General features: G+C 55.1%; 3 protein-coding genes across 20 annotated transcripts; 1 reads left to right on the top strand and 2 right to left on the bottom strand.

Moving 5' to 3' along the window:
- Positions 1-196: 196 nt before the first annotated feature.
- Positions 197-9,158, bottom strand: GIGYF1 (GRB10 interacting GYF protein 1). 11 transcript variants are annotated; one of them, XM_025275416.3, is made up of 25 exons: positions 9,093-9,158; positions 8,869-8,979; positions 8,645-8,774; positions 8,471-8,566; positions 8,222-8,333; positions 8,019-8,127; positions 7,681-7,721; positions 7,310-7,480; positions 6,939-7,192; positions 6,697-6,805; positions 6,118-6,255; positions 5,803-5,900; positions 5,412-5,583; positions 5,140-5,306; positions 4,922-5,022; positions 4,721-4,837; positions 4,479-4,579; positions 4,268-4,350; positions 4,034-4,180; positions 3,737-3,964; positions 3,336-3,520; positions 3,098-3,258; positions 2,848-3,011; positions 2,634-2,763; positions 197-2,546 (listed from the first exon to the last, which is right to left on the bottom strand). In XM_025275416.3, the coding sequence occupies exons 2-25, from the start codon at positions 8,901-8,903 to the stop codon at positions 2,494-2,496; spliced, it is 3,102 nt and encodes a 1,033-aa protein (XP_025131201.1). In that variant the 5' UTR covers positions 8,904-8,979; positions 9,093-9,158; the 3' UTR covers positions 197-2,493. The 11 variants fall into 11 exon arrangements, with proteins under 11 accessions (XP_025131201.1, XP_044791583.1, XP_025131199.2 ...); XM_044935648.2 differs by having other exon boundaries at positions 3,336-3,517; positions 6,697-7,192; positions 8,080-8,127; XM_025275414.3 differs by having other exon boundaries at positions 6,697-7,192; positions 8,080-8,127.
- Positions 9,159-9,247: 89 nt separating this feature from the next.
- On the bottom strand, positions 9,248-15,556 carry LOC112581854 (atherin). 6 transcript variants are annotated; one of them, XM_025275444.2, is made up of 4 exons: positions 15,013-15,556; positions 11,600-11,734; positions 10,191-10,256; positions 9,248-9,385 (listed from the first exon to the last, which is right to left on the bottom strand). In XM_025275444.2, exons 1-3 carry the CDS (start codon positions 15,554-15,556, stop codon positions 10,240-10,242), a joined length of 696 nt encoding a protein of 231 aa, XP_025131229.1. In that variant the 3' UTR covers positions 9,248-9,385; positions 10,191-10,239. The 6 variants fall into 6 exon arrangements, 5 of the variants coding, with proteins under 5 accessions (XP_025131229.1, XP_044791587.1, XP_025131225.2 ...); XM_044935652.1 differs by lacking the exon at positions 10,191-10,256 and adding an exon at positions 11,155-11,258 and having other exon boundaries at positions 9,294-9,385; XM_025275440.2 differs by lacking the exons at positions 9,248-9,385; positions 10,191-10,256 and adding exons at positions 10,493-10,713; positions 11,155-11,211.
- Positions 15,549-24,787, top strand: POP7 (POP7 homolog, ribonuclease P/MRP subunit). 3 transcript variants are annotated; one of them, XM_025275452.2, is made up of 2 exons: positions 15,549-15,567; positions 24,105-24,787. In XM_025275452.2, exon 2 carries the CDS (start codon positions 24,115-24,117, stop codon positions 24,535-24,537), a length of 423 nt encoding a protein of 140 aa, XP_025131237.1. In that variant the 5' UTR covers positions 15,549-15,567; positions 24,105-24,114; the 3' UTR covers positions 24,538-24,787. The 3 variants fall into 3 exon arrangements, with proteins under 3 accessions (XP_025131237.1, XP_006046525.1, XP_006046524.1); XM_006046463.3 differs by lacking the exon at positions 15,549-15,567 and adding an exon at positions 23,593-23,881; XM_006046462.3 differs by lacking the exon at positions 15,549-15,567 and adding an exon at positions 23,599-23,835.
- Positions 24,788-27,583: the final 2,796 nt, after the last annotated feature.

The raw sequence follows: 27,583 nt of genomic DNA on the forward strand, positions 1-27,583 counted from the left end.
TCGCTCCCTCAGTCAGATGCCGGATCACAGGCAGGACCACCTCTTCTGGGTCAAAGGTCACAGGCATCCCACAGGCACAGCCCTCCCGTTTCTGGTCTGGCTGCCCCCTACCCATGGCTCAGTTCCCAGCTCTTTGAGTTGTGTCTGTCATTCCCAGCGTCCCCTTCCCCCAAGAAAAAAACTCAAGAGGCAGCTGGGGAGAACACACACCAAGTTTTATTGGGGGGGGGGGGCAGTATTTACAGAGGCAGGTAGAAGAGAAGGGTCACATGGGGTGGGGGAGATTGTGGGTACAAGGCAGACGATGGGATACAGGATGACCCCTGCACCCACCCCAACCCCAGGAAGGGCGGGAGAGCAGCTGGGGCCCAGGAAGACGGGCTAGGGGAGGACAGCAAGGGGCTGAGTCCCTGGGCTGGGGGGCTCAGGGGCTTGTAAACATTGACCACTCTCAGAAGGGGATGGGGGTGGGAGAGGGCTCCCCCTACACTTCCTCACAGGGTTAAGGCCTCTCCAGGCTCAAGGGCCCCCTAAATTCAAAGCCTCTTTAGCTGGGGGGGAGGGGAAGGTAGAGACGGGGAAGAGTGTCACCCCCCCTCCCCTGCATTGGCTGCGGCAGGGGCGGGGGCAGTTACATTCAGTCACGACAGTACTCCCCCCCACACCTCTAATGCCGCCAAACACTGGCTTGAGGAGAGGGGGAGCTGGGGGGCCAGCAGCAGCAAGACGTTTCCCCCTGGCCCATCACCCCCTTATTGCTTTAGAGAGAATACAATATTGTCTTTTCACGGATGCTAACACTGTTGAAACCAGGGAGAAGCAGGTGGAGGGAGCCCCTCCACCCCCGAGGCCAGCTTTATCCCCCAACACTGACCCAGTTGCCACTTTGGTGCAAAAAAAAAAAAAAAAAAAGAAAAAGAAAAAAAGGTCGTCTCTCTGGGGATAGATGGGGAAAGAAAACAGGGGCCACTCCCCATTTCCCCAGGACAGGAAGGATAAATACATTCATGGAGGGGAGGCAGTGGCAGAATCTTGCCCTAATACTGCGCTCTGAGCAATGAGGTCCATGGGAGAAGTTAGATGAGAAACTCAAAAGATACAACAAACCCACAAATGGAGACAAACCTAGGTAGGTGATTGGGAATAAGAAGTTGGTGAAGGGCAGCCTACCCCGACCCAGGAGAGACAGACACTCCCATTCTTGACACCCCACCCTTACCCAACATTTAAAAACATCAGGGGAGCAGGGAGGGGAGAGGCCACTTGCTCCTCTCCCATTTGGTCAACAGAGGGGTCAGGGCAGAGCTGGGTGGTCCACATCCCACACACGCGGCTGCAGATGGGGGGCTCCCTCCTAACAGCCCCGCGCTGCAGCCTGAAGCCCCCAACGGCCCACTCCTGTGGCCTCCTTGGCCCCTCCTCTGCCCCCTTCACAGGAGAAACAACAGTCGGTTAAGTGGTGCCTCTCTCTCCAGCTCCTGGAGAAACTGCTCTGCCCCAGCCTTGCTCAGGGTTGAGGCAGGGGGCGCAGCAGGGGCTCGTGGCCCAGAGAATACATTCATGTGGCAAGGCAGGGAGCTGGGCCTTTCAGCTTCATACCCAAGCCGGCCCCCTGAATGGCAGCGCGGGGGAAGCCCCTCACCAGGGCCAGAGTGGAAGTTCTGCTGGCCTGATGACAGCCAGATGAGGTTGGCACCACAGGCCCTCTCCCATTCACTCCGTCAGCCGGCGCAGGATGGCTGCCTGGGGCGCTGAGGCGGCCTCGCGCATTTGTGCAACTTTCCCCGAAGCAGCAAAGCCAAGGGGCTACTCGGGCCAGGCCCCCCGGCCCCAGACCCCTCTGCCACAGTCACAGCACAAGGGGGCCGTTCACAGCGGGTCCGGCCGGCGGGGCTGAGGGGGCCTCGCTGTGCAAACTGCTGGCGCCCCAGCTTCCAGTTACCCCAGTGGCCCACCTCATGGGGTGGGGAGGGTAAGTGCAGCCTCAGGGGCCAGGCAGGACAGGTCCGTGGGGCCCATGTCCCCACTGCCCCAAATAACAGTGTGTTTTTACTTTCAGTCTCCTAACCATTTTTTTTTGTTGTTGTTTTTCTTTTTTTCTAAAAAAAAAAACAAAAAAAAACAAAAAACCCAAAAACAAAAACCTCTGTGGATCGTCCATTATCACTCCCACTATCCAACAAAGGGAAAGGGAGTGGTTAGAGTCTACTTTTTAACCATTTTTTTTTTTTTTGTCTCTCCTATGTTTCCTTCAATGTCGTTTAAAATTAAAACCAAAAAAAAACAAAAACGAAACCCTTCCCCCCTCAATCTGTAAAGTGCCTCGTGGTGGGTGAGTTAAGGTGCATCGTGTGGTTTGTAACAAGTGCTGGGGACCCTGCCCCTGCTTCCTCCTATGCTCCCCGTGGGGAGCCTGTAGGCTGGGGACCCAGGGGTCCAAGCCGCTGCTGCTGCCCCTGGCCTACAGCCCAGGGCGCTGGTGGGACGGGCTGGTCAGTAGTCATCCACGCTCTCGATCTCACCAGAAGGTCCGTGCAGGGAGTACCCTGAAGCCAGGGGAAGCTGGGTTTGAACTCGCCCACCCGCTCCTGCCCGGTTCTGAGGAAGGAGCCGCCTCCCCGCTCCACACTCACCCAAGATGCTGGGGTCCGAGTGCAGCATCAGTGCCCGCCTCTTGGCCTTGCTGCCCTCCCCGGGGCCGAGCTTGGTGCTGTGGTTGGTCTGAAAGGCTGTCTGCAGGGAGCCGCTGCTCAGCCAAGCCTCCTGCAAGGCAACAGAGAGGAAAGAGAGGGGTCAGGGGACTCTGGGCGCCCTCACCCCCTCCAGCCAGGACTCTGTGAAACCCACCTGCTGCTGCTGCCGCTGCTGGCTGGCCTTCTGCTTGGCCCTCCGCTCCAGGAATTGTTTGGCAAATTCTTTGGCTTCCAGCGTGTCCCCCAGGCAGGAACGGATATAGTCGTGGACGTCATAGGGGGATTCTACCTCCTTGAGGATCGCTACAGCCATGGGTACTGCGGGGCAGGATGGGGGTCAGGACCCACGGGACGGCATCTGGAACCCCTGGCCCGGCCTCCTGGGGTAGGTACGCCGCCTATACCGTCCAGGCTGCCCGTGGTGCTCAGCGTGTGCAGCATCTGCTCACACCACTGGGTGAAGCCATCCTGGGGCCGGGGGATGCCCTGCAGCAGCTTCAGCAGCTTCTCTTCCTCCTCCGTCTTTTTGCGCACAGGCCGACCGGACAAGTGGCTGTACGAGTCACTGCGCAGGATGCGGTGAGTCAAGAGGTGTCCCCTCAGGAGGCCTGCTCCCGACCCCCCCAGTGGCCTGGCACCCACCTGAGAGATGGGCTGCTGCGGCTGTTCTTCAGGCCCAGGCTCCGGGCCAGGCTCCCACTGCTCTTGAGGGTGTCTTCCCAGAGTCCCAAGCTGCTGCTGCCCCCACTCTTGTCGGGCCCGCCCCACAGCGGCCCGGCCTCAGATACCCACTGGTTCAGGGGGGCAGAGCCCAGGCCCCCAAGCTGCTGCAGATGGCAGGAAGTCAAGGGTGACCCATATAGGAGGGCACATGCTCAGGGGTGCTGAGCGGGGAGGTGCGTTCAAGTGGCAAAGGCAGGGTGAGGTGAGGGCCTCACGGCAGAGAGCACCTCCGGAGTCCGACAGGGACCAGCGCGCCCCACCCCCTCCCCACCCCGGTTCACCCTGGGAGCTGAGCAGAAGGTGCCCGCCAGCCTGCTCACCACGCGGTGGTTGGGGGCCTGGGCCCGCGATGGCTCCCGAGGCGGGGGCTGCTTATGCAGGTGCCGCTCGCCCTCCAGCTGCAGCTCCAGCAGCGTCTTCATGGACAGGCCCTGCTTGGCCAGGCCAGCCCATAGCGGAGGCGGGGAACTGGGTGCAGGAGGCGCGGGGACGGCGGCCACCGCCTGCTGCTGCTGCAGCAGCTTCAGCAGCAGCTCCTGCTGCCGCGCCTGGAGAGAGAAGCCGCTGTGAGGGCTGCCCCCGTGCCCACCCCAAGCCAGCGGTGGGCCGGGCCCCACCTGCTTGCGCCGGAACAGCTCCTCTTCCTCCTGCCGCCGCTTCTGCTCCTCCTGCTGCTGCTGCTGCTGGCGGCGCTTCTCCTCCCGGCGCTTCCGCTCCTCCTCCTCCCGCTTCACCCTGAGCTCCACTTCTCTGCGCTCCTGGAACTGGAGGGTCGAGATCCGACGCCAGACCGTCCCGGGTGTGGCCTGGCCCCTGACACCCAAGGACTCCAGCCCCAGGGGTCCACTCACCTTGTGTTGCAGCTGGAGTTGTTCTAGAATTGGACCCTGAGTCGAAGAGTTAATTGGTATATCCCAAAGACTGGCCTCACCGCCTGTGGGGGCAAAGGCAGCTGCAGAGGGGAGCTCCGGCCCCCAGCTCCCCTACCCACCGGGGGCCGTCGGGGGTGGAGGGGACTCCCAGACCTGGGACAGGCCAGGCGGGCAGCTGCGGGCCACACACCTGACTGTGGTGAGGCTGAGGTATGTATGTCCCAGAGGGGACCCGAGTCTGGCACCGACAAGGACCGGTTCATCGTCGGGAGCAAGTTCTGGTCCCCGCCCCTGAGGAGAAAGCACTGAGGCTCAGCGCCCTGAAGCCACCTCCCGTCTGCCCCTCTCCCCACACCACCCGAGGGCTGTCACGTACAGACACACCACACACGCTTGGCCACGGGCACACAGCGAGGACGGTGGCCCACACACCTGGGGGGTTTGAGAGCTTGGAGCTGCTGCAGGAACGCAGTGAGCTGCTGCTGCTGCGGCGGCGGCAGGTCTCCCAGAGCTGCCTTTTCCCGGAGCACGCACTGCGGGAGCTGGCGGCTGCTGAGGAGTGCACAGGTGTGAGGCGGGCCAGCCCCGCGTCAGCATGGGTCCTGCTGACCAGCCCTGCTAGGCCCCCCGTACCTGCCGACCAGCTGAAGAAACTGCTGGTGCTGCAGCTGCTGGTACAAGGCGGCTGCTGCCAGCTCCTGTTGCTTCTTCAGCCGCTCCTGGTCCATGTTTCCCTGAGTGAGGCCACAGCGTTCCCGTGGCTTTGCCCCTGTCTGGCTCTGCACCCACCGCTGCCCTCTGCCAGGCTCCTGCCTCCCTTCCCTGTTCCACGCCAAAGGGGGTACACTCACCAGCAGCGGGGGAGGTGAGGGCCCAGGGGCGAAGGGTACGCGACCCCACATCTTGATCACCTCACCCAGCGGCTGGAAGCCCTCGTCACAGCCCCGCTTAACCAGCAGGGCCATGGAGAAGTAGCCCGCCTGGAACCACTCTGCCATCTCCTGGGTCGTGAAGGGGCCTGGGCCAAGGGAAGGGCAGCTGCGGTCACAGAGGTGTGCCAGAGAAGACCTCGACGAGGATGGTGCTGTCCCCGAGCCCCACCTGCACCCCCCACCCTGCTCACCTTGGATCTCGCCCTGCGGGTCCTTGTAGAACCACTTCCGGGCCGCACCGTGGCTGAGGGGGAGGGCAGTGGCGGCTGCAGAGTGGCGCAGGCCCTGGGCCTGGATGGCGGCCGTGAACTGCTCCTCCTCCAGGGAGCTGTCCTGCAGGGAGGCCACGAGCTTCTCTGCCTCCTGGGAGCCCAAGGGAAGAGGGAAGGTTCAACTGGCCACTTCCATCAACACAGAGGGGGCTGGGGCTGAGGGGGGGGTCAGAAGATGAGGTCTGAACATGGAGGGCAAGATGGGGAGAAGGTGGGAACCTGATTGAGGACAGACAGAACCAAGGCTCTCTCTCCTGCAGGGGAGGGTTCCTACAGTCTTCACAGCCCACCCCCACCCCCCGCCCCACACCTGCTGCAGGTGCTTCAAGCCTTCATCATCTTCCAGGTCTGGTGGGCCAGGCGGTGAGCCCGCCCCAGGACTTAGCTGCATTCCCCTCATGTCATCTCCTAGAAGGAGCCAAGAAGGGAAGGTGGGACAGGGCAGTCAGAGAAGGGGGCAAGACAGAGCCCATCCACCACTCTTACTCCAGGAAGGTGGGTGCTAACTCTGCACTCCTGCCACCTCCTGACCAACTCCCCTGCAGCCTCCTTCCCACAGGGATGGGGAGCCCTTTCCCCACAAGCTCCAGGCTCCAGGGAGAGGGTGGTTCTGCCCTCGGGCTACCTTCAGCTGCAGGCAGGTCTTTCTCCACTGGGTCATCGCCTTCCCCGTTAGCTCCCCAGAGTGGGCCCAAGGTGGGCAGTGGGGACGGAGAGCTGGACTTCTCCTCCTGAGGAGGCAGTGGGGTCAGTTCCTTCCCACCTGAAAACCAAGGGTAATTACCAGAACTCAAAACCAAGCCGGAAGGCCTGAAAAGTGATTAAGCAGAGATTGTATTATTGTGGCCAGAAGAGCCTCTGGGTATTGAGTCCACCCACACAACTCTGGTCAACACGACTAAGGTTTGGTGAACTGACACCACAGAGCCTGCTCTGCACACTTCCCTTTCTGCTCCTACAGTGAGGCCGTGCATCCGCAACACCGTCCAGGGCTGCGGACGCACCACCACTGACTCAGCACCGTGTTCGACAGATTCCTCGAGGGATTTCCAAAGGTCGTTTTGATTCAGCTTTGATTTTCATCCGACACTTGGCCTTTTGGACAGAGGCCTGCTGTTTCCAGGCTCCTCCACACACCCCATCTGCACAAGCCTTTCTACGCAGACTCAGCTGAAGGCCGCAGGCGTCCACCCCACAGGCTTACCCGCCTCGGGCCCCTCCTCGTCCAGCCCTTCGGAAGGTTCTTCCTCCTCTTCCTCCAGGCCCTGGAAGTCGAGCTCCTGCTCCTCAGGAATAGGCTCCTTGGGGCCCTTCTGCATGGGGCGGGGGGATACGACGGGGAGATGAGTGGCAGAGAATAGAGTGCCGTGAAAGGACCCCCGCTTTGAGGCAGGCAGGTGCCCACCAACCTCTAACAAAATCTCCCCCTCGTCTCCTTGCAGATACCTTGAGAGGCAAGAAGGCCCCGGAGGCATCGAAGGTGCCCATTTCTTCGTCCTCATCGTCCAGGCACCACTCCGGGAGCCCATCCTTGTCATCATCGAAGCCGTCAGGCCCCCGGCACCTCCGGAGGTGAGAGCTCCCCCCCCCACCCCGCCCCTCCTCTTCACCACACCCTCCTCGATCCCCTCGCAAATCAAATTCAAACTTGCGACGCCGGTCCCCATGTTCCCGCCAGCCAGCAGAGCGGGGGCCACCATCTGGGCAGGAAAATTGGGGGAAGAAGAGTCAGTACCCAGTCAAGCCAGAGTCTCCACCCTTCTGCTGCCCACCAGGACCCCCCAGCCCCCTCAACGCCCATCTGACCCCCATCTCACCAGGGCTGGTGGAGCGCCAGCGGTCACCGTCTCGCCGGGGTCCTGCCCCGAGTCTCCAGCTGCCTTCCTCTTCTTCCTCTTGCTCCTCTCGGAGAGAACGCCAGTTTTCGCTATCTGAGCGGGCATGCTCCTTCCTCGGGCCAGCCCCTCCCTCATCAAACCCGGAGCGTGCTTGGGGGCAGAGCAGGAGGGGGACACACAGTCAGTGGACAGCGGCCACGGTTCCTGTAAGACTCTTATCAGACACCTTGTGGGGAAAGAAGAGCCCAGCTTTGGGCTCTCCTGCCCCCACCACCTCCCCCAGGAAGCAGCCCCCCGCCCCCTCTCAATAACCTGCAGGGCCCAGCCACCACCCCTGCCCCTCTCCGTACCTCCATCTCTCCTGGCCGATTTCTCAAACCGCCTCTCGCCTCTGTGGGAGGGAAAGGTGTGGGTCAGAAGACCAGTCCCTCCCTACCTACAGGATCTCAGCTCACCTTGTCCATTCTGCCCTAAGAGAAGTGGGGGGCGGGAGGGAGACAGGGCTTGGAAGGGAGCCCAAGGGCAAGCCCAGAGACTCCGAAGGACAGGGCAGGGCCACAGGGGTCAGAGGGGATGGACAGAGCTCTCTGACCAGGGCTAATCTGGCAGGTCTCCCGGAGTCCTCTGATGACAAAGACCCAAGCCTCCCTCCCTGGGGCCCTCTCTGCCACCCCGTCCCAGCCTGCACCTGTCATCCCAACTCTGGCTACGCTGGATCTCCCGGGGGTTTCGGCCAAAGGCCCCATCACCTTCTTCAATGCTTCTTTGGTAAAAGCAACTGTCACCACGGCCACGGCCTGGAGGAGTGAGGGGCACGTGGGAAAACCTGCCGGATCACCTCCCCAAGTCCTCAAGACCGCCTGCCCCGGAGCACGCCATCACCCCCTCTACCTCGGCTCCGTGTGCTGCCCCTGCCACGGGAGGCGCCACCTAGGGGGGGCCCAGCCCCTTTCCCCATCAGCCTCAGCACGGCCACGCTGTTCACTGACAGGGAGAAGTTTCTCTGAGGAGGGAGCCAGGGGTGGGAGTGAGGACCCAGGCGCCCGAGCAACCCCCGTCCAGAACCACACAGCCTCCACCCCCACCTCTCCAACCCCAGCCCCGCCACCCCCGCTGGCGGCTGCCTGGGCCGGGCCCCACCTGCTCCTCCTCAGTCAGCGGCTCCAGCGCGAGGGGCTGCAGTGGCTCCTCCTGCAGCAAGGCAGCAAACTCCTTGTCCTGCAGCTCGTCAGGGACCTGTGGATTGGGCGGGAGGTAGGCGTGCTCCTGGGCCCTCTCCGCCAGCCGAGGCCCCGCACCCCCGCCTGCGCCTACCTTGCTCTCCTTGACGTAGAGGGCCAGCATCTCCTCGCGCCCGTAGCGATAGTCCGCCAGCTTGTACTTGGGCATGGCGGGGGACGGGGGTGGGGAGGCCACACTGCCACCACTGGAAAGAGCCCTCAGCCTGGAGGAGGGACACGCAAAGGGAAGAGATGGGAATCTGAGCAGCCCTGTTCTTCCCGGGCTTCTCCATGCCCCTCTAAGCACACCTGACTCACCACTCAGGCCCAAAGTTGAGGGTCTCCGCTGCCATTGTGGAGCTGGGCGTGTCCCAGAGGTCGGTGGGGAGGAGCAGGGGAGGCGGTACCTGGCGTTCACTCTCCAAACACCTGTGGAGGCACGGGGGATACTAGGAATTGGGGATGGCACACCCAGAGCCCGAGAGGGTGAGTACTAGGCTGCCACCTAGGTGGACACAGTAACAGTCTCACTAAAGACTCACCTAAGCCAGCCACGTGCCACTCACACCATGAGTTACCCAAAGAGTCACGCTGGAGGAAGGCCTGGGGGAGGGGAGGAGACAGGCAGCTAGAGCCCCTGCCAGCTTCCGCAGGGGGATGCCCTCCCTCTGGCCCAGACTCACCTGGCAGCCTTCCCCGGGGAAGTGGGTAAGGCAGGGGCCGGGCCCTCTCCAGGCAAGAGCCTGTGCTGGAGTGAACCAGGATCCCCGGGCAACCAGATGTTGGTCTGAGCAGAGCAGTGCCCAAGGAGGGACCTTCACATCTGGGTAAGATCCTTAACGAGGTGCAAAAAGAATAAAGTGGGTTAAATGAACAGTCAGACAGACCTCCCTGCCTCCAGCCCTCCTCCGTCTCACATAATAGGAAGGCCCACAAGTGCCTGGAAGCTGCTGGTTAGGGAGCACAGGGGGCCACAGCCCTGGCTCCTCCTCATCTCTGCCCTCTGCTCAGCAGGCCTCCCAGGCAGTGAGTTGACTCAGCAGAGCCTGAAGGAGGAGCTGGAGGTGCGGCAGAGGATGCCAAGGGCCGCAGCATTCAGTAAAGGGGGCTGGGGTACATGTGATGTTCATGTCATCTGCTCAGTCGTGGCCGACTCTTTGCGACCCCATGGACTGTAGACCGCCAGGCTCCTCTGTCCATGGGATTCTGTCCAGGATTCCAGGCAAAAATACCAGAGTGGGTTGCCATTCCCTTCTCCAGGGGATCTCCCTGACCTAGGGATACAAACTGGGTCTCCTGCATTGCAGGTGGACTTTTTTTTTTTTTTTTTTAACCATCTGAGCCACCCGGGAAGCTCACACATGATAAAACACACACAAACCAGCAAAAAACCCACTGGAATCAAAAATGTTCTAGAGAGAGAAAAGGCTGGTTAAGAGAATTAGAAATTTATCTGAGGGTTACTTCCTTGGTGGTCCAGAGGCTAAGACACTGCACTCCCAATGCAAGGAGCCTGGGGTTCGATCCATAGTCAGGGAAATAGATCCCACATGCTGCTAACTAAGACCTGGTGCAGCCAAATAAATAAATAAATAGATATTAAAAAAAAAAGAAAAAAATTTATGTGGGAGCAAAATTACCTCTCCCCTGAAGACTCAAGTCTGGGTGCTTGGCTCCGAATCCTGAGACTCAGCTTGGGGAGAAACCTGGTACAAGGGGAGCAGGGGGGCTATTCCCAAGCCAGAGGTGGGGGGCACACCAAAGGCTGCAGGCAGGCAAGTCTGGCCAGCGTGCCCAGGACTCACTCACCAAACAAGGATCAACACCGAGGTCCTTTCCCTGGGATCAGAAAGCCTGATAAGTGCAAAGAGCCAAGAAGGGAACGGTGCTACTGTAAGCTAGGAAGAAGGCTCCCTCACCATAAAGCGGAAATAAGGTCAGAGTCACTGGGCTGACAGAAGTGTGGGGGAGGCGGCAGTGGCCCGTCCCTCTAAGGAACAGCAGAAGAGGCTGTCAGGAGGTGGCTCATCCCTGGTGCTTCTGAACACGGGGCAGGCAGGCAAGGTCTCAGGGAGCCGTGTGCAAGGGCCTCCCTCACTGGCTGGGGCGGGGGCTGGACCGGAGCGCCTCCGCAGTTCCCACCAACTCCGAGACTCCACCGCTCTGGGAAGGGGGAAGAAGGGTTTCCACCAGAGGGGCCATGGGAAGCGGCTCTCGACCACAGCTGCAGGCCAGAAGAAGCAAAGTCCACCCGAGACACAGGACCCACCCCAGAATCCCAGCAGCCTGGGTTGAGATGCAGCGCTGGACACCGCCCAGAGCAGGGCTGACCTCCCCCAGCTCGGGCATCTCCTCTGCATCAGCCTCAGCTGGCCCTTTCCAGAGATGGAGCACGCCCTGGCGAACACGGCTGTCAGAAGACAAGCCTGTTGCAAAGTTCTTCCCATCACTCAGTTCGACTCAGCCTCCCAGAACGGTGGAGGCCGGTTAAATCTGTGGATTCTACAAGCCTTATGGAATTCACCCAATGGATGAATCTTGAAAACATTAGCTAAGTGAAACATGCCAGTCACAAATGAACAGATACTGGATAATTCCTCTCACCTGAGATGCCAAGGTGAGTCAAATTCAGAGGGACAGAGAAGAACAGTGGTGCCAGGGCTGGGAGGCAAGGAGTGGGAGTTGTTTTTTAGTAGGGACAGTTTCAGCTGAAATGGGGCAGAGGAAAAAGTTGCAGGGATGAGGTGGATGGCTGCACAACAACATGAATGTATGTAATGCTGCAGAACTGTATCCTTAAAAATGGTTAAAATGCTGTATGTTATATCTGACCACCACTTAAAAAAGAGCTAAGGGAAAAAGAAGACATTTGGGGATAGCTCTCCCATACCTAAGTCTTCTCCACTCCAAGAAAAACACCCCACTTCCTAACAAACTCAGGAGAGGCTGTTCTGAGCCTCTTCCAAGCCACCCCAGAAGAGCCCCATCTCCCAGATGGACAGGCCGAAGAGCCCGCGGTGGGGCAGGAGACAGAAAAGGGACGACTCACCCTCCCACCCGTCCAGGGAGTGGCGAAGGCGGCTGGCCGCCAGGTGCCTTCCTCTTCGGGCCGTCACCTTTCTGTCGTGGTTTGAAGGAGCGAACTGAGGAAAAGCGGCTGGCTCCGGGCTGAGAAGCAGGGAAACTGCAGAGATGAGAGGAAGCAGAGGAGTGGCGGGTGAGAAAAGTAGAGTGTCTGGGTGGGCCCAGCCAGGGGAGGTCTGGGTCTCGAGAGCAGGTGGCTCCGGGGCCCCTCTTCTGACCGCAAGCAGCACACAAGCGCCCCGTGGCTTCTAGTGCCAAACAGGCGCACACCTTTGCCACTGCTTCTCAACTGGGGGCAATGCTGCTCCCCAGGGCACATCTTGGGGGACATTTCTGGTAGGCATGACTGGGAAATGCGACCAGCCTCTCACGAGCAGAGGTCAGCAACACTACTAAAAATCCTACGATGCACCGGACTCCCCCCACAACAAAGAATCATCTGGACCCAGATTATCAATACCCAGGGGCTTCCCTGATGGCTCAGGCGGTAAAGAATCTGCCGGCAATGCAGGAGACCCAGGTTCGATCCCTGGGTCAGGAAGGTCCCCTGGAGAAAGGAATGGCAACCCACTCCAGTATTCTTGCCTGGAGAATCCCATGGAGAGAGGAGCCTGGCGGGCTACAGTCCATGGGTTCGCAGAGAGTCAGACACGACTGAGCGACTCACATACACACACTCACACAGATTAACAATAGTAGCAAAGAACCCCTTCTGTACACCTCGGGCAGAGGATAACCACACCCACTGTCTGTTTAGGGGGAAGAATGGAAGACAAGGAAATCAAATTTACTCCAGTTCATTCCCCTCTCTGAGGAGTGAGGGAATCATCCCCTAATTACACTGTCCCATGAGAGAAATCTGAAATCTCGCCAGGAGGGAAATCCTCCAGAAAAGAACACATTAAACAAAATTGTCCTAAGTCTATCACAAACTTTCAAAGCCCTGCATTTGGATCCCTTTCCAGTGAAGGAAAGAGCAGGAGGCAGCAGGCAGGGGACTAGAGACAGCCTCCCTCCCTGGCTATCTGATCTAAGGGTGTCCTGCTTAGCCCCCACCTCTCAGCATCTGTGCGCCTCATCAATCCACAACCCCTCCTCCCCCTTCTCCTCAACCCTCACTATACCCTTCCTCCCTGGGGCATCTGAATTATTGCCATTAAAAGGCTGCCCCCTACTGGAATCCAGGGGCGAGAACACTGATCCTGGTGTGCACAACAGGCTTGAGGAACAGGAGGGGAGCCTGTTCTCCCGCGTTCCAAAATCACAGGAGAAGGAAAAGATCCAGAGACTAGGCGGTCCCAGTACACACTAAGTTAAGAACATTATTTCCTCATTCCATCACCCCTAAAATTAGCCCCAATCCAGAGCAATGCGCCTTGGCACAGGAAGGCACCACCATTAACAGAAGTAGAATCCCAAATTCCCCAACATTTGAGCAAGCGCCCAGCCCCAAGCTTGTTGGAGGTGACTCCGCCCTTACTCAGGGTGGAAAGAAAGATTCTCCACGCATGGTAGGAAGGGAACTCGGAGGCTTAAAAAGAGGTGCAAGCCTGTGTTCCTCCCGGCAGGTATGTTAACCCAGCTCTGCCCTCTGAGCCGTCAGGACAATGCCCTGAGGAGTCTAGTAGTTAACAGCTTTCAAAGCACTTTCACACTTTACCTCATTTGATCCCTTCTGCCCACTTGCTGAGGCTTGGGCTCCAGCCAGGGAAAACAAGGAAGGGATGCTGTAGCTGCCCTGACAGGAGACCCCGATGTCTTTGACACGCTACCCAAGCCTGGAGAAGGAGAACACACTCGGCGGGAACCACCCCAAACTCACAAGCATACTTTGTGAGTTTTAAACCATTTTTGTCATTAGCATTTAAAAAATCATTCCCAGAGCCACCTCTTCTCACTTCCTCTGCTTGAAAGTGGGGCCTTTTTTTTTTTTTTCCTATCCCAAACTCCAATCACAGATGTAGAAACCAGCACAAACCGGGGTCCTTCATCCATCAAATCACACACAATACTGACACATCCACTGGCTGAGAAACCCAGGCCAGGAGTCAAAGAACAGAACTCACTTGAGTATCACCACCATATGGGACCCTCGAGGTCCCTGGTCCCTGCCATGGCAGCAACTCAAAGCCCAGATCTGTTTCAACCCTGCCTGATGACACGATGGACCTGCCATCTAGGAACTAAGACTGAGGCTGGCGTGAGGGTGGGTGGCTTGGGACAGCATAGAAAACGGTACAGATGAAGGACCAGAGAGCAAACTCCCACACCGTCAGAAGCTAAGGGGACCAGCCTGTTAGTACCCAAGGTGTTCCAGGTGCAAAGCCAGGAGGCGGGGGCTAAACTGCAACCGAGTGTCAGCTCCCAGGAGCAGCAGAGAGACTGTGAAGGCTGATTACTGGAAAAGCAGAGATGAGAAGCAAGAGGGGAGTGAGACTGGGGTGAATGGAGGAAAGAGCTGGGCTAACAATTACTGGCTGAGCATCTATTTCCCCGGGCCAGGCCCAGCGCTGTGATGGACCAGACCTGGACTCTTACTGGGAATTCTAGTAGTGACTGCGTACGACCTGCGAGGTGAGGGTCTCTTTAAAGTTAACTTGAAAAAATAAAAAACAGTCAAAGTGTGTGGGGCCGTGACTGGGGAGCTGCTGCATCAGGAGAGATGGGCTGGGAAGGGCCCAGCCCGGCCACAGGACAGACTAAGGTGTTTCACTCGGCTGGGCAAGCGGGAGGAAAGAGACCCCAATGACCAAGCACTAATGTCGCTCGCTGAAATGTAGGCGCAGACCCACTCGAGGTACTGTGGTTAACAGAAGAGGCTTCGACGTTAGCCAAAGTCACGGATCGCTTGCACTTTAAGACCCGCCGGGCCCAGCTCAGGCCGAGAACCCGGAGGCACATTGGGAGAAACCTCCGGGGAGCGCCGGGCATTAGGGTCCCGGGCCCCCGGGCGGAGGATGCAGGCGGAGGGAGGTGGGAAGCCAGACCGGGGTTCCGAGGGGCCGAAGGGCGACCGTTAGGAGCGCGGGGGTGGGAAGCAGGCGGGCCGGCCCGGGAGGACGGCGTGCCCTTCAGGGAGGGGGCGCCAGGTGCGGGGGCGCCGGCGGCCGCCCCCGGGAGGGAGCCAGCCTTCCTCGGGGCGGCGCGGGGGCCCAGGCCGCGCGGGGGTGGGGGAGGGACCGGCGGGGAGGCTCGGGAGGCGGGCGCACCCGACGGCGGGGGCGGCGGCCTCGGGAGGAGACGGGGGAGGGTCCGTGCCGGCGGCCCGCGCTCCCGCTCTGGCTATCGCAGGCTCGGCGCGGCCGCCTCGGCGTCGGGGGCGGGCCTGGCCCAGGCCCGGCCGCGGGCTGGGGGTCCGCGGGGCCGCCGGGCGCTTACCGCGGCGGGCGGGCGGCGGAGGCTCCGGTCCCAGGGCGTTGGCGACGCGCGGCGGGCCGGGGGGCGGCGGCGGCGGGGGTGGGGGCGCTGGCGCTCCCGCGGCGGCCGCTCCTCTCTGTTTGTGTTTGTAGCAAGATGGCTGCCCGCCTCGCACCACGTGACGCGGACGCGGGGCCGCCCCCGCCGCCGCCGCCGCCGCCGCCGCAGCCGCCGCCGCCGCCACAGCCCCCCTCTGCGGCTCCGGCCCGCTCCGACCCGCACGACCTGGCGCGCTCCCCGCCTGCCCGGCGGGCACGGCCCGGACGCCCGCCGCCCCCGGACCCCCCCGACCCCGGCACGTGACCCGGGAGCCCGGTTCCTCACGTGACTCGGCCTGCCGCGGACCAGGGTTGGGGGGGGTGAGAGTGTCCCGGGGGGGTGCTCCCCGGCAGCCCCCGGCACGTGACGCGCGACCATCTCGACGAAGGCCGCCGCTGGCGGCATCGCCACTCTTCGGACGGTCGGCTTCCTCCGGGAAGCCCGCCTGGGTTGAGGGAGACCACATGCAACCCGGAGGTGTGTTCATCAGCTATCCCGGGGAGTATGAAGTAAACGAGATGCCGAATGATTTAGAAACTGTCCGCGGCAGCGCTGGCTGGTGAGATCTGGAGTTTGTATCTGACTCCTCCACTGAGTGGCCTCCTAGACCTCGGGGGCAAAGGATTTAACGCTTTAACGCTATCGGGCCTCAGATTCTATTATATAGTAAGGTATTGAGGCTCTTCTCTGCCCTATCCCCTGCCCCCATTCCACTATCTTTCCAGAGTGCTGAAAGAATTAAAATAGGTGCGTGTGAGAGGCTTTGGCAAGAGAGAAACTACTATGCAAATACAAGAAGTAGATTGACACCGTCTTTGTTTAAAAAGGAGGTTTTCAAGAATGACTTTTCCGATTCCTGAACTTTTTTTAGGATGAAAAAGTTTTGTGTGTGTTTTCACCGTTTTCTTTGGAAGTTACTCCAGAATGTATACTCTTACTTACCAGCTTTCTAAAACAGCCGTTACCAAAAACAATGTAATCCTCAGGACCGGGAAAGGTAAATTCAAACTTGGAACTTGAGCCCTCTGTCTTGTGCCAAAACGGATCGCGGACCTCGGGAGCTACCAGGAAGGCCCTTTGTTCTTGCACGGAGTACACCCCAGGCTTTTATGCACTTGGAGTTTTCATGATCGCTTATTTCAGTTCCCTTGACTTTCTTGCAATCAGGATTCCTGTCTCAGTGTAGTCAGTGAAGCTGCTTGCTCAGAGGCTGGAAAATCCAACTGTTTAAAGCGAGGGCTTGTTGGGACTTCACTGGTGGTCCAGTGGCTACGACTCCCTGCTCCCAATGCAGGGGTCCTTGGTTCACTCCCTGGCCAGGGAACTAGATCCCACGTGCGACAACTAAAGGTTCAGCAGGCTGCAACCCAAATCCGGTGCAGCCAAATAATAAATAACTATATTTTTTAATAAAAGGTGAGGGCTTGCATCCATTCCAGACTGTGGCCTTGGGCACTTTGCTAATCTGTGAGTCTCTGGATTGTATGGTAGAGCGCTGGAACACAATGCTTGGTGTAGGGCAAGCACTTCACAAATGTTAGCTAGTAGGGCCTTCTGACTGGAGAAGGCAATGGCAACCCACTCCAGTACTCTTGCCTGGAAAATCCCAGAGCCTGGTAGGCTGCAGTTCGTGGGGTTGCGAAGAGTCGGACACAACTGAGTGACTTCACTTTCACTTTTCACTTTCATGCATTGTAGAAGGAAATGGCAACCCACTTCTGTGTTCTTGCCTGGAGAATCCCAGGGACAGGGGAGCCTGGTGGGCTGCCGTCTGGGGTCGCACAGAGTCGGACATGACTGAAGCGACTTAGCAGCAGCAAGGCCTTCTGAGCCCAGGATATTCAAATTGTTAATACTGTATGAAAATGTATCAGCAGAATCCAATCTCAGGTCAAGTTCTCATAGAAAAAGGTTCTCAATTATGGCAGCTGTTTTTTCTTAGTCCAAAACTTTTGTTGTTGCTGTGTTGTGTCTTCACTTTTCCAGATTGTGTCTTACCCTCTGAGTAAGGTTTTAGCATGTTTTAATTATTAATGAGCAAACATGAGATTGTCAGTTATGGTAGAGAAATATTACAGGGATTCCTGTGAAGTGGAGGCAGTCAGGGAAAGTGGTGACTTGTGTCGAGCAGGAAGGGCAGGATTTGGGTAGATTTGAGAAAAGTGGGCATTGGCTTTAGAATAGTGACAGTCCAGGATGATGGGAGAAGAGGGCCTGGATTGCCTGTTGGTTGAGAAGCAAAGAGGAACTTAAAGTTCAGGGCTTTGACTGCTGGCATGATTTTATTTTTTTAATCTTTTGGCCTCACCCCACAGCAAGTGGGATCTTAGTTCCCTGCCCAGGGATCGAACCTGTGCGCCCTGCATTGGCAGTGCAGAGTCTTAACCACTAGACCACTAGGAAAGTCCCCATGAAAATGCTTTTGATTGAGGAGGAGTACTTTGCTAGGGAGAGCACGCCAGACTCCAGGGTGGAAAATTGGGAGTGGTTCCCTGTGTACCAGCTTGTGATCCTGGCCAAGTAATTATGCCCCAGCTGTAGAGTGGGAATGCTTCTGCTGCTGGTGACACTGTGGAAGTTGAATTGTATACGCAGCCTCTTTGCGAAAAGACATAAATCGGAACTGTGAATTTTCTATACAAAATTAAAGAAAATTTTTTGAATGAAGAAATCACTTGGACCTAAGATTTTTGTTTATTCAGGTACTGTGCTGTGAAATATCTTGGTTTGTGTTTTTTAAATTTGGAAGCTTTGAACTAAACAGAGATGTGGTTAGATGATTAATTAAGATGGCAGGGAGGTCTCAAGTAAGACTGAACAGCCAACCTCTCTGCCTTTTTTCCTAATGGCAGATTCCCCTGCAGTGTTTGCCTTCCATGAAATGCAAAAATGTAAGGACCATCTTAGTGTCAAATCAGTGTGTTACAATACCTGGCTTCACCCACCTAAGTTGCAAGCCTTTATATTTGTCCGTATGTCAGAGTTTCGAAAACATTTTAGATATCATGAAAAGACAGGCAGCCTGAGTAATGGAATGATAGCTCATTAACAGTGCTTATTGTTAATTATCAGACAAAATGGGCCTTACAATTAATTTATTGTATTCAAAATTACTTGCTGCCCTAAGCAAAGTTCTTTGGTTGATCAAGTGTAAATGCTTGTCAAGTCACCAATGCAAAATCACCACATTGATAAATCTGGTCACTACCTCCTCCAGGAAATGCTTTCTTCACCTGGTTTCCATATCACCATACTCCTTTGGTTTTCCTCCTACTTCACCAGCTTCTCTTTCTGAGTCCTCTGCTGGTTCCTTCGACTTCCCCATCTCCTAGAGCTCAGACCTTCCAGGAACTGCACAGGATCTGTGCCCCACTACTAGATATTCCTGCCTCGCCTTAGACGTTGCTTCCTTTGGAAAACCTTGCATCCCCCAAGGTTATGTTGGCTGTGCCTCCTTGAGGGTCCACCGAAGCCTCTACATGCTCCCTGCTGAGCAGTGGTCACACTGTCTCGCTCATCTTGTTGGCCTTTCACAGTAAACCATGAACTGCTCAGCCCAGTATTGTTCAAGGATGTTTCTAGTCTTCCAGCAGCCTAACAAATCTCCTTGATCCAACTTTATTGCCGAGTAGTATTCCATCATATGGATGTATCACACTTGAACCAGTCACCCATTTAAAAACACATGGGTTGTTTCAGATCTGGGGCTATTACAAATAAAACTGCTGTGGACATTCATGTACGAGTTTGTAAATTTCCGTGAGTGCTCTTGCTGGGTCATGTGGTGAGTGTGAGTTTAGTGTTAGAAGGAATTGCCAAACTATTTTCCAGAGTGACTGGACCATTGAAGATTTCCACAGTGTATGAGAGATCCAATTTCTTTGCATTCTCATAAACACTCACTATTGTCAAAAATTTTTTTTAATTATTTTTATTTGGGGTTGCACTGGGTCCTCTTTGCTGAGTACGGGCTTTCTCTAGTTGCAGAGTGGGGGCTCCTCTCTAGTTGTGGTGCTGTGGCTTCTCATTGTGGGGGCTTCTCGTTGCAGACCACAGGCTCTCGGACATGCTGGCTTCAGGAGTTGCAGCACATGGGCTCTAGAGCCAATGGGCTTCAGTAGTTGTGGTGCATGGGCTTAGTTGTCTTGTGGCACACGGGATCTTCCCGGACCAGAGACTGAACCTGTGTCCCCTGCATGGGCAGGCAGATTCTTAACCACTAGACTACAGTCAGTTCAGTCGCTCAGTCATGTCCGACTCTTTGTGACCCCATGGACTGCAGCACGCCAGGCTTCCCTGTCCATCACCAACTCCCAGAGCTTGCTCAAACTCATGTCCATTGAATCGGCGATGCCATTCAACCATCTCATCCTCTGTCGTCCCCTTCTCCTGCCTTCAATCTTGCCCAGCATCAGGGTCTTTTCCAATGAGTCAGTTCTTTGCATCAGGTGGCCAAAATATTGGAGCTTCAGCCTCAGCATCAGTCCTTCCAATGAATATTCAGGACTGATTTCCTTTAGGATGGACTGGTTTGATATCCTTGCAGTCCAAAGGATTCTCAAGAGTCTTCTCCAACACCACAGTTCAAAAGCATCAATTCTTCTGCGCTCAGCTTTCTTTATGGTCCAATTCTCAACATCCATACATGACCACTGGAAAAACCATAGCTTCGACTAGGCAGACCTTTGCTGGCAAAGTAATGTCTCTGCTTTTTAATATGCTGTCTAGGTTGGTCATAGCTTTTCTTCCAAGGAGCAAGCGTCTTTTAATTTCATGGCTGCAGTCACCATCTGCAGTGATTTTGGAGCCCAAGAAAATAAAGTCTGTCACTGTTTCCATTGTTTCCCATCTGTTTGCCATGAAATGATGGGACTGGATGTCATGATCTTCGGTTTTTGGTTTTTTTTTTTTGATCTTCGTTTTTTGAATGCTGAGTTTTAAGCCAGCTTTTTCACTCTGCTCTTTCACTTTCATCAAGAGGCTCTTTAGTTCCTCTTCGCTTTCTGCCATAAGGGTGGTGTCATCTGCATATCTGAGTTTATTGATATTATAAGGAAAGTCCAAAATTTCTTATTTTAGACATTTTAATAGGGGGGTAAGGGCTTCCCTGGTGGCTCAGTGGTAAAGAATCTGCCTGCCAATGCAGGAGACTTGGGTTTGATCCCAGGGGCAGGAAGATTCCCTGGAGAAGAAAATGGCAACCCACTCCAGTATCTTTGCCTGGGAAATCCCATAGACAGAGGAGCCTGGCAGGGTACAGTCCATAGGGCCACAAAAGAGTCTAAAGGACTTAGCGACTAAACAACAGAACAAACAATAGCTGGGGAGTGGCATCTCATCATGGTTTTAATTGCATTTCCATCATGGCTAATGATGTTGAACATCTTTTGTGCTTATTTGTCATCCTTATATCTGTTTGCTAAAGAACCCTCTGTTCAAGCCCATTTTCTAATTGTTTTCAAATGCTTGAGTTTAGAGAGTTCTCTAATCTGGAGACAAATCCATTGTTGGATATGTGACTTGCGGGTATTTTCCTCCCAGACTGTGGCTGGGTGGCCTTTCACAGAGGAAAAGATTTTTAATTCTGATGAAGTACAATTTATTAATTCTTTTCTTTAATGGATTGTGCCCTTGAAGTTGTATCTAAGAACTCTTTACCTGACTATATGTCATGAAGACTTTTTTTTCCCTATATTTCTTGTTTTATAATTTTACATTTTATGTTTAGATCTACCATGCATTTTATGTTAATTTCTTTGCATTGGGCTGAGGTTCAATTTCAATTCCTTGCCTATTTATTGAATTCGCACTACTTGCTGATAAGACTCATTCTTTCCCCATACAGCTGCTTTTGCATCTTTGTCAAAAATCAGCTGGCTGTACTTGTGTGAACCTGTTTCTGGGTTTTCTACTCCATTTTATTGACTTTTATGCCTGCCCCTTGGCAGATACCACACTGTCTTGATACTGTGTTTAGACAATAAGTCTTAAAATCGGGTAGTGTGATTCCAACTTCTCATTTTTCAAAGTTGCTTTAACTTCCCTTGCCTTTCCATATAAATTTTACAATAAACTTATCTACATCTATAAAACTTTTGGCTGGGGTTTCATAGGAATTGCATGAAACTTTGGGAGAACTGACATATTTTGGTCTTCCAATAGATGGACACGGTCTATCTCTCCATTAATTTAGATCTTCTTTGATTTCTTTAGCATTTTGTATTTTTTAGCATACACATTTTGTACATGTTTTTGTTAGACTTATACGTAAATATTTTCCCTCTCCTTCCTTTCCTCCACCCTCTTCCCCCCTCTCTGGAATGATTGTAAATGATTTTAAATTTTGGCTTCTGATTGCTTATTGCCACTATGTGCTTGGTCACTCAGTCATGTCCGACTCTGCGACCCCATGGACTGTACCCTGCCAGGCTCCTCTGTCCATGGGGATTCTCCAGGCAAGAATACTGGAGTGGGTTGTCATGCCCTCTCCAGGGGATCTTCCCAACCCAGGGATTGAACCCAGGCCTCCTGCATTGTAGGCAGGTTATTTACTGTCTGAGCCACCAGGGATGCCTCCATTTTATCTCCGTTGTGGAATTTATCTATGTAGAGTTGTTAGTATTATTCTCTAAGTATATTATAACGAGAGGAGTTTTTAAAGCTATTCCCGCTTTCATTTCTGGGAATCGTAATTTGAGTGTTCTTCTCTTGTTCTTTCTTTTGTGTCAGTCTTGCTAGAAGCTTACTAATTTTATTGATCTTTGCAAAGAACCAGCTTGTAGTTTGAGTTTACTTCTGTGTTCAGTTTCATTGACATTTGCTCTTTTTATTTCCTCCCATCTTTTCCCATTGGCTTTACTTTTTCTAGTTCCTTAAGGTGAAAACAGATTATGCGGCCATTCTTTTAAAAACAGTGTTCAGTGATTCCAGAAAACTCCTTGGTTCCCTGAACTCCTGTTTGCCCATCAAAATTCAGTTCAGGGACTTCCCTGAATGTCTAGTGGCTAAGACTCCACACTCCCAATGCACGGAGCCTGGGTTCCATCCGCAGGCAGGTAACTAGATCTCATATACTGCAACTAAAGAGCCATGTGCCCCAACTAAGACCCAGGCAACCAAATATATATATAGATATAGATATAGATATAGATATAAAATTCAGTTCAGATGTCACTACTGAGACATTGTAGTCAGCCTTTCCTCTTCACCCCCAAATAAACGCCACCAAACCTAAGAATCTGAAGCTTAAAAGGAGAAGTGCAGGCTTTAAATGGTGCCGGCAGGTTAAGTTCGCAAGAGCCTGGCCTCTTTCCAACCTTTAGTCATTTGGGGTCAAACTCCACCCTAGGCAATAAGAGAGCGGTCTGGGGGGACATAAAAATGCCAATTCACATGTGTAGGTTTACAGTTTATACGGTTATATTGGGTTTTGAAACTCGGTAGCAAGATAGGAATTGTCATCCCTATTTGAGTGATGAGGAAACTTCAGAGGAGAGTAGTTGAGGTCTCCAATGCAGGTCTGACTCATTTGCGAATGGAATTCTCCAAAAGCTAAACCAATGTGGGCAGAGAGCCCCTTCCCAGTGGTCTTGGAGAGCCACCAATCCCCCCAAGTGCTGCGCTGCCCTTCCCGCCAGAGGGCGTTACGTCCCAGCTCCCGAGTGGTCGCAGTGACCGAAGAGCTGGAAGGCAGTTGAGGGGTGCGAGTGGGTGGGTCAGGGGGGCCACAAGGAAGTTGTGAAGGCTTGGGAGGGGGAGGCCTACGGCTCAGGAGAAGGGGCCAACAGAGGATGAGATGATTGGATGGCATCACCGACTCAATGGACATAAGTTTGAGCAAGCCCTCGGAGATAGTGAAGGACACGGAAGCCTAGCGAGCTGCAGTTCATAGCGATTCAACCACAATGGCTCATAGCCCTCGATTGGCCTTAGAGTCAGCCCTGCCAGAGGAATGGGAGGACGGCTCCCCGTGAACTGCAGAGGGGTGTCAGAGCGCTGTCCTCCCACAAGGACCGGGCTTCGGTACTCGTTTACCCGCTCTTGGTCTTTGGGCGACGCGAACCGTGGGCGGGAAGTCGGTTCTGCCAACTCTGCCACGCCTCCTGACCCGAGGAACTGCGACGGACGCAGACACCTTCCCGATCACGTTCTATGGAACTCAGCGCCCTCCCTACCATCTTTGGAAGGCCCTGACTCCCAAATTCTCCAAGTCCCCACAATAGTCTCCTCTCCTCTATTCTCCCCTTGGGCACACCCCCCCCCCCCCCCCCCCGCCGCGAACCGGGGACTTGGACTGGCCGCAAAAAGCCAAACCTTGCCCTACCCAGATCCTCCCCGGACTCGGACTTGGTACACGCCTCCCGCCTCCGCGCCCCGCCTAGGAGGCGTACACGTGGTAGATCCCGTCAGCCCCGGAAGCCTCGCGTTATTCAAACACATCGCGCGGTTTTGCCAGCTCTGAGGAAAGGGGCGGGGAGAACGGAGGCCGGGCAGGCGATTCGTGAATCCCCCAGGCCTGGCCGCGGCAGGGGGGACGGGCGGCGCGTGCGCACTGGGCACCCTTTTCCGACGCCCCGCGCCTACTGGGCTTGAGCGTTACGGTGTCTGTGTGGCGGGCCCCTCTTCCCTGCTGGGGTCCCGGTGGTCGCGGGCAGCGCCACCTCCTCCGGCCAGTCGGCGCAACGCTCGACTGGCCTGGCAGGGGAGCGGGCCGCGTGCGCGTGGAGAGCACGGGGACTGGAGAGAGTAGGCGCTGGAGAGCTGGGGAAAGGGGGCGGTGGAGGGACCCGAGGTGGGGAGCGTTGTAATGAATGTCCGCGAACTGAGGGTGGGGGAGCTGCAGGGTGGGGGAGCTGCGAGAGCTGGAGTTGAGTGGGCAGGGACTGAGAGTGGGAGGGAAGAGGGGCGTCGAGTGCGCCCCCGCCCGGGTGCACCCTTTGGGCTGGAAACCGGGTGGGGAAGGAAGCGTGGGTCGCTCCTCACCCTTGGTTGATCTCGTCCCTTTCCCGTGCCAGGGCACACAGCATGGCCGAAAACCGAGAGTCCCGCGGGACCGTCGAGGCGGAGCTGGACCCGGTGGAGTACACCCTGCGGAAGCGGCTTCCCCACCGCCTGCCCCGGAGGCCCAATGACATCTATGTCAACATGAAGACTGACTTTAAGGCGCAGTTGGCTCGCTGCCAGAAGCTGTTGGACGGAGGGGCGCGGGGTCAGAATGCATGCAGTGAGATCTACATTCACGGCTTGGGCCTGGCCATCAACCGGGCCATCAACATTGCCCTACAACTGCAGGCGGGCAGCTTCGGGTCCTTGCAAGTGGCTGCCAATACCTCCACCGTGGAGCTTGTCGATGAGCTGGAACCGGAGAGTGACTCACGAGAGCCGCTGACCCGGATCCGCAACAACTCTGCCATCCACATCCGTGTCTTCAGGGTCACGCCCAAGTAACTGAGATGAAGCTGGCCCACCTTATCCACCCATCCCCATACAGCTGGGGCTCATATGTGGCTCTTCTTGTCCTGAGTACTGTCATGGATCTTTCAATCAGAGCCATGTAGGAAAAAGCCCATCCCCTGGCAGCCCGGAGGACTCTGAATTGAGAGGGCAAATACCGTCTTTTGTTGGGCCCAAGCAGTGGGTCTTCCTGGATCTTTGTGGTCTGTAGCCATTGTCCTGTACAATAAAAAGTTTCAAGTTACGTTGCTGCCTGGCCACCCACCCCGCTGCACTGCCTCTCCCCTGTGTAAATTCTGGAGAGGAGAGTAGGAAGAAACTTGACAAAGATTTAGATATAGGAGGGGAACCCTGGTGTTTCCTGCTTTCATAGAAAGAACATAAATTGTCCTACAGACACTGCAACATAAGACAAACGTTAGTGCAGTGCAGAAGCCTGACAGCCCCAGTGTTTGTTTTAAAATATTTCATCCTTGCAGAAGAAGGCAGAGAGAATCAAGTAGATATTCCTGCCTGCTGGCAAGCAGCTGGGGTCTAGTTGTGTGTGAGGAAACTATCAGCTTCTCTGTTGGTAGTTCCTGGGCACAGGAAGGATGAGGGCTTAAGGAGAGAGAAACACAAAGATGGGGCCTCCTTTGTATTAGGTTGTGGGAGGGATTGACACGGCTTCATTTGATCCCTGGTCCTGGGGGATCCAAAGTGTTCTAAACAGCTGTGGTTCAGAGCCCTTCACACCCTGTGGCTGGGCTGTTCTAAGTGGGAAAGAAAAGCCTTCCCTCTGACTGACTGGGCACACAGGTCATAAGCACTTATGTGCTTGGATATTTGTAGGAGGATCTGATTTTTCCTATTTACCAAACGAGTCATCTAAAGCAATGTTTATCAGAGCAGTTGATGACCCATGTGTGGGTCTTGATTTACTAGGTCAAAACCTTTTTAAAAATCAAGTAAAAAGTAACTTCCATGGTAATATTTTGTTGGCACTTTTATAGATACGTATATAGACGTGTGCTAGTTATGACTTCGATTTTACTGTTGGGGGAGGTCACAAGAGCTTGAAAGACTTTGATTTAAAGGTTAATAACTGAATTTGGTTATAGTTTGCTTGAAGGCAGTTTGGTTTGGGGTTCTGAAAATCAGCCTTCTCATTTGGCAAAACCTCTACCTCTGGCTTGAGGGTTCCTGCTGAGGAGGGACTCATGCTGTGGAAGTGACTGCCAGTCGCACAGGAAAGCAAACTCTTCACAGAAGGACTGGGGCTTCGTTCTAATGACTAAACAGCCCAAGTGCCTTCTGTGAGCCACAGACCTGGGCTGGGCCCTGGGGATACAAAGGTGGGTATAAAATGACCCCTGCCTTCAAGGAGTTCACCATTTAGTTGGGAAGGTGGATATACCAGTTTTCGTGCAGTGAATAAGATATGTGATGTAAGAGGTAAGAACAGCCACAATAGAGAAGTGCAGAGAAGGAAATGGCTAACTTCCTGCTGAGGTCTGAGATGGTTTCACCTTTGACCTGGGTTTTGAAGTATGAAGAGGAGTTTGCCAGGCAGAAGAGGAGAGAGGCCACATCAGGCAAAGGCATCAGTGTGTACAAAGGGGATTCACTAACAGACAGGGTGTGTTGTAGGACTGGAGGGTCACTCGGCAGCTACAAAGTAGGAAGCATTGGGGAGATTTGAGGGAGATGATTCTATCGGATGCCCCCAATTCCCCCCCATCCCAATTTCCCTATCAGCCTTGACTGCAAGGCTCCCTTGCCCAGGAGGCCCCAGTAACGGGGGAGCCTGGAGGGAACTGTGTGTGTCCTTGCACGTCTGTGCTCTGGTCTCTGTGCTCCTGGCCCAGGCCCAGCAGAGGTGGTAGCAGCAGCCCTTCTGCATTTGGTTTGTTTTGGCTGCCACATCTTCCAGCTTATTTGTTGTTTCTGCTCCATATTCTCTCACTGCTTGCCAGTGGGGCTTCCCTCAGTGGCAGAAACAGCCCCTAGACATTGCCACCGAAAGAAGAGGGGGTGTGGGGGCAGGTAGGGGGTGTGGGGAAAGTCCCTGCATCTGTCCGAGTGCACGCCTGGTGGATGGGGCAGGGAGCTCTGCAGGGAGGCCACCAGCCGCCTCTGCCCCCCTCCCTCTCCGGGTTCTCTGCAGTGTCTTCCATCACAGCTTGGGAAGCTGGAAGGTGATGGGGGCAGAAAGGATGTCCAGGTGCAGTTCCCCTCCCTTCTTTTTGCTCAACAGCTATGGAGCCCACAATGAATGCAAAATGACCTCCTACTTCAAAAACAGTTCCCCCGAGGTCAGATTTGAAATGCTTGTCTTGGAGGTGGGAGTAGACCTCATCTCTAGTGTTATTGAGAATTCACTGCTTGTGCGGAATCTCTGTTAGGCACCAGGTCTACCCAGAGAGGTACGAACCCCTGGGCCTCTAAAAACTAATAGAAAAAAGGACAGACAGATTTGGAAAGACAATTAATTTACATAGTGCTTGGAGCCTGGCATTAGCAAGGGCTCCAGAAAGAGGGGAAACTGTTGGTAGTGTGAGCCATTTTACTAAGGAATAGTTTGGTCCTCTACATGGGGATGGGGAGAGGGGAAGGAAGGTGGTTTGTGTGTGTTTGATCTACAAGGCTGGGTTCTTAGTCCTGCTGGCTTTTACTTTTGTGGCACTGGCGGCGGGAAAGAAGACGGGCCCTCAGGACCCAGGAACTGGTCTGGATGGGTGGATGATCCTTCTAGGAAGTTCCTTGCACTCTGTCCTGGTGAGTTCTTGGTGCTTGGTCAGGAGCCGGGAGAACAAACCCCGGAGCCTATGGAGAAGATGGACTAGAGGCGTGTGTAAATGTAGTTCTGAAGGGAAGAGATGACCCACTGCAGGTTTGGGGATGAGGCAAAGGTTATCCCACCAAGAGAGAAGTCTATGAAAATGACCACTTAAGACTCCATCTTCCTAAATGACATTTATGGGTGCTTTTGAATTGATGTTTTATTTTTGTTTGGACAGGAAAGCTACTGCGGCCAATTTAGCAGCTCTGTCTTCTGGTA

This window comes from Bubalus bubalis, chromosome 24 (assembly GCF_019923935.1).
Source record: "Bubalus bubalis isolate 160015118507 breed Murrah chromosome 24, NDDB_SH_1, whole genome shotgun sequence".
Lineage (NCBI taxonomy): Eukaryota > Metazoa > Chordata > Mammalia > Artiodactyla > Bovidae > Bubalus > Bubalus bubalis.

Excerpts from the sequence above, each read along its gene's own strand:
- LOC112581854 (XM_025275440.2), bottom strand. The coding sequence starts at position 15,556 with ATGTGGTCTCCCTCAACCCAGGCGGGCTTCCCGGAGGAAGCCGACCGT. Across the intron at positions 11,735-15,012 it reads TCCGCCGCCCGCCCGCCGCG|TTTCCCTGCTTCTCAGCCCG; the intron begins GTAAGCGCCCGG and ends TCATCTCTGCAG. Across the intron at positions 11,212-11,599 it reads CTCCCTGGACGGGTGGGAGG|CCCTGGCACCACTGTTCTTC; the intron begins GTGAGTCGTCCC and ends CTTGCCTCCCAG.
- GIGYF1 (XM_025275408.3), bottom strand. The coding sequence starts at position 8,903 with ATGGCAGCGGAGACCCTCAACTTTGGGCCTGAGTG. Across the intron at positions 6,256-6,696 it reads CGAGGAGGGGCCCGAGGCGG|GTGGGAAGGAACTGACCCCA; the intron begins GTAAGCCTGTGG and ends CTTGGTTTTCAG. Across the intron at positions 4,841-4,921 it reads TTTCTTCAGCTGGTCGGCAG|CAGCCGCCAGCTCCCGCAGT; the intron begins GTACGGGGGGCC and ends TGCACTCCTCAG.
- POP7 (XM_025275452.2), top strand. The coding sequence starts at position 24,115 with ATGGCCGAAAACCGAGAGTCCCGCGGGACCGTCGAGGCGGAGCTGGAC.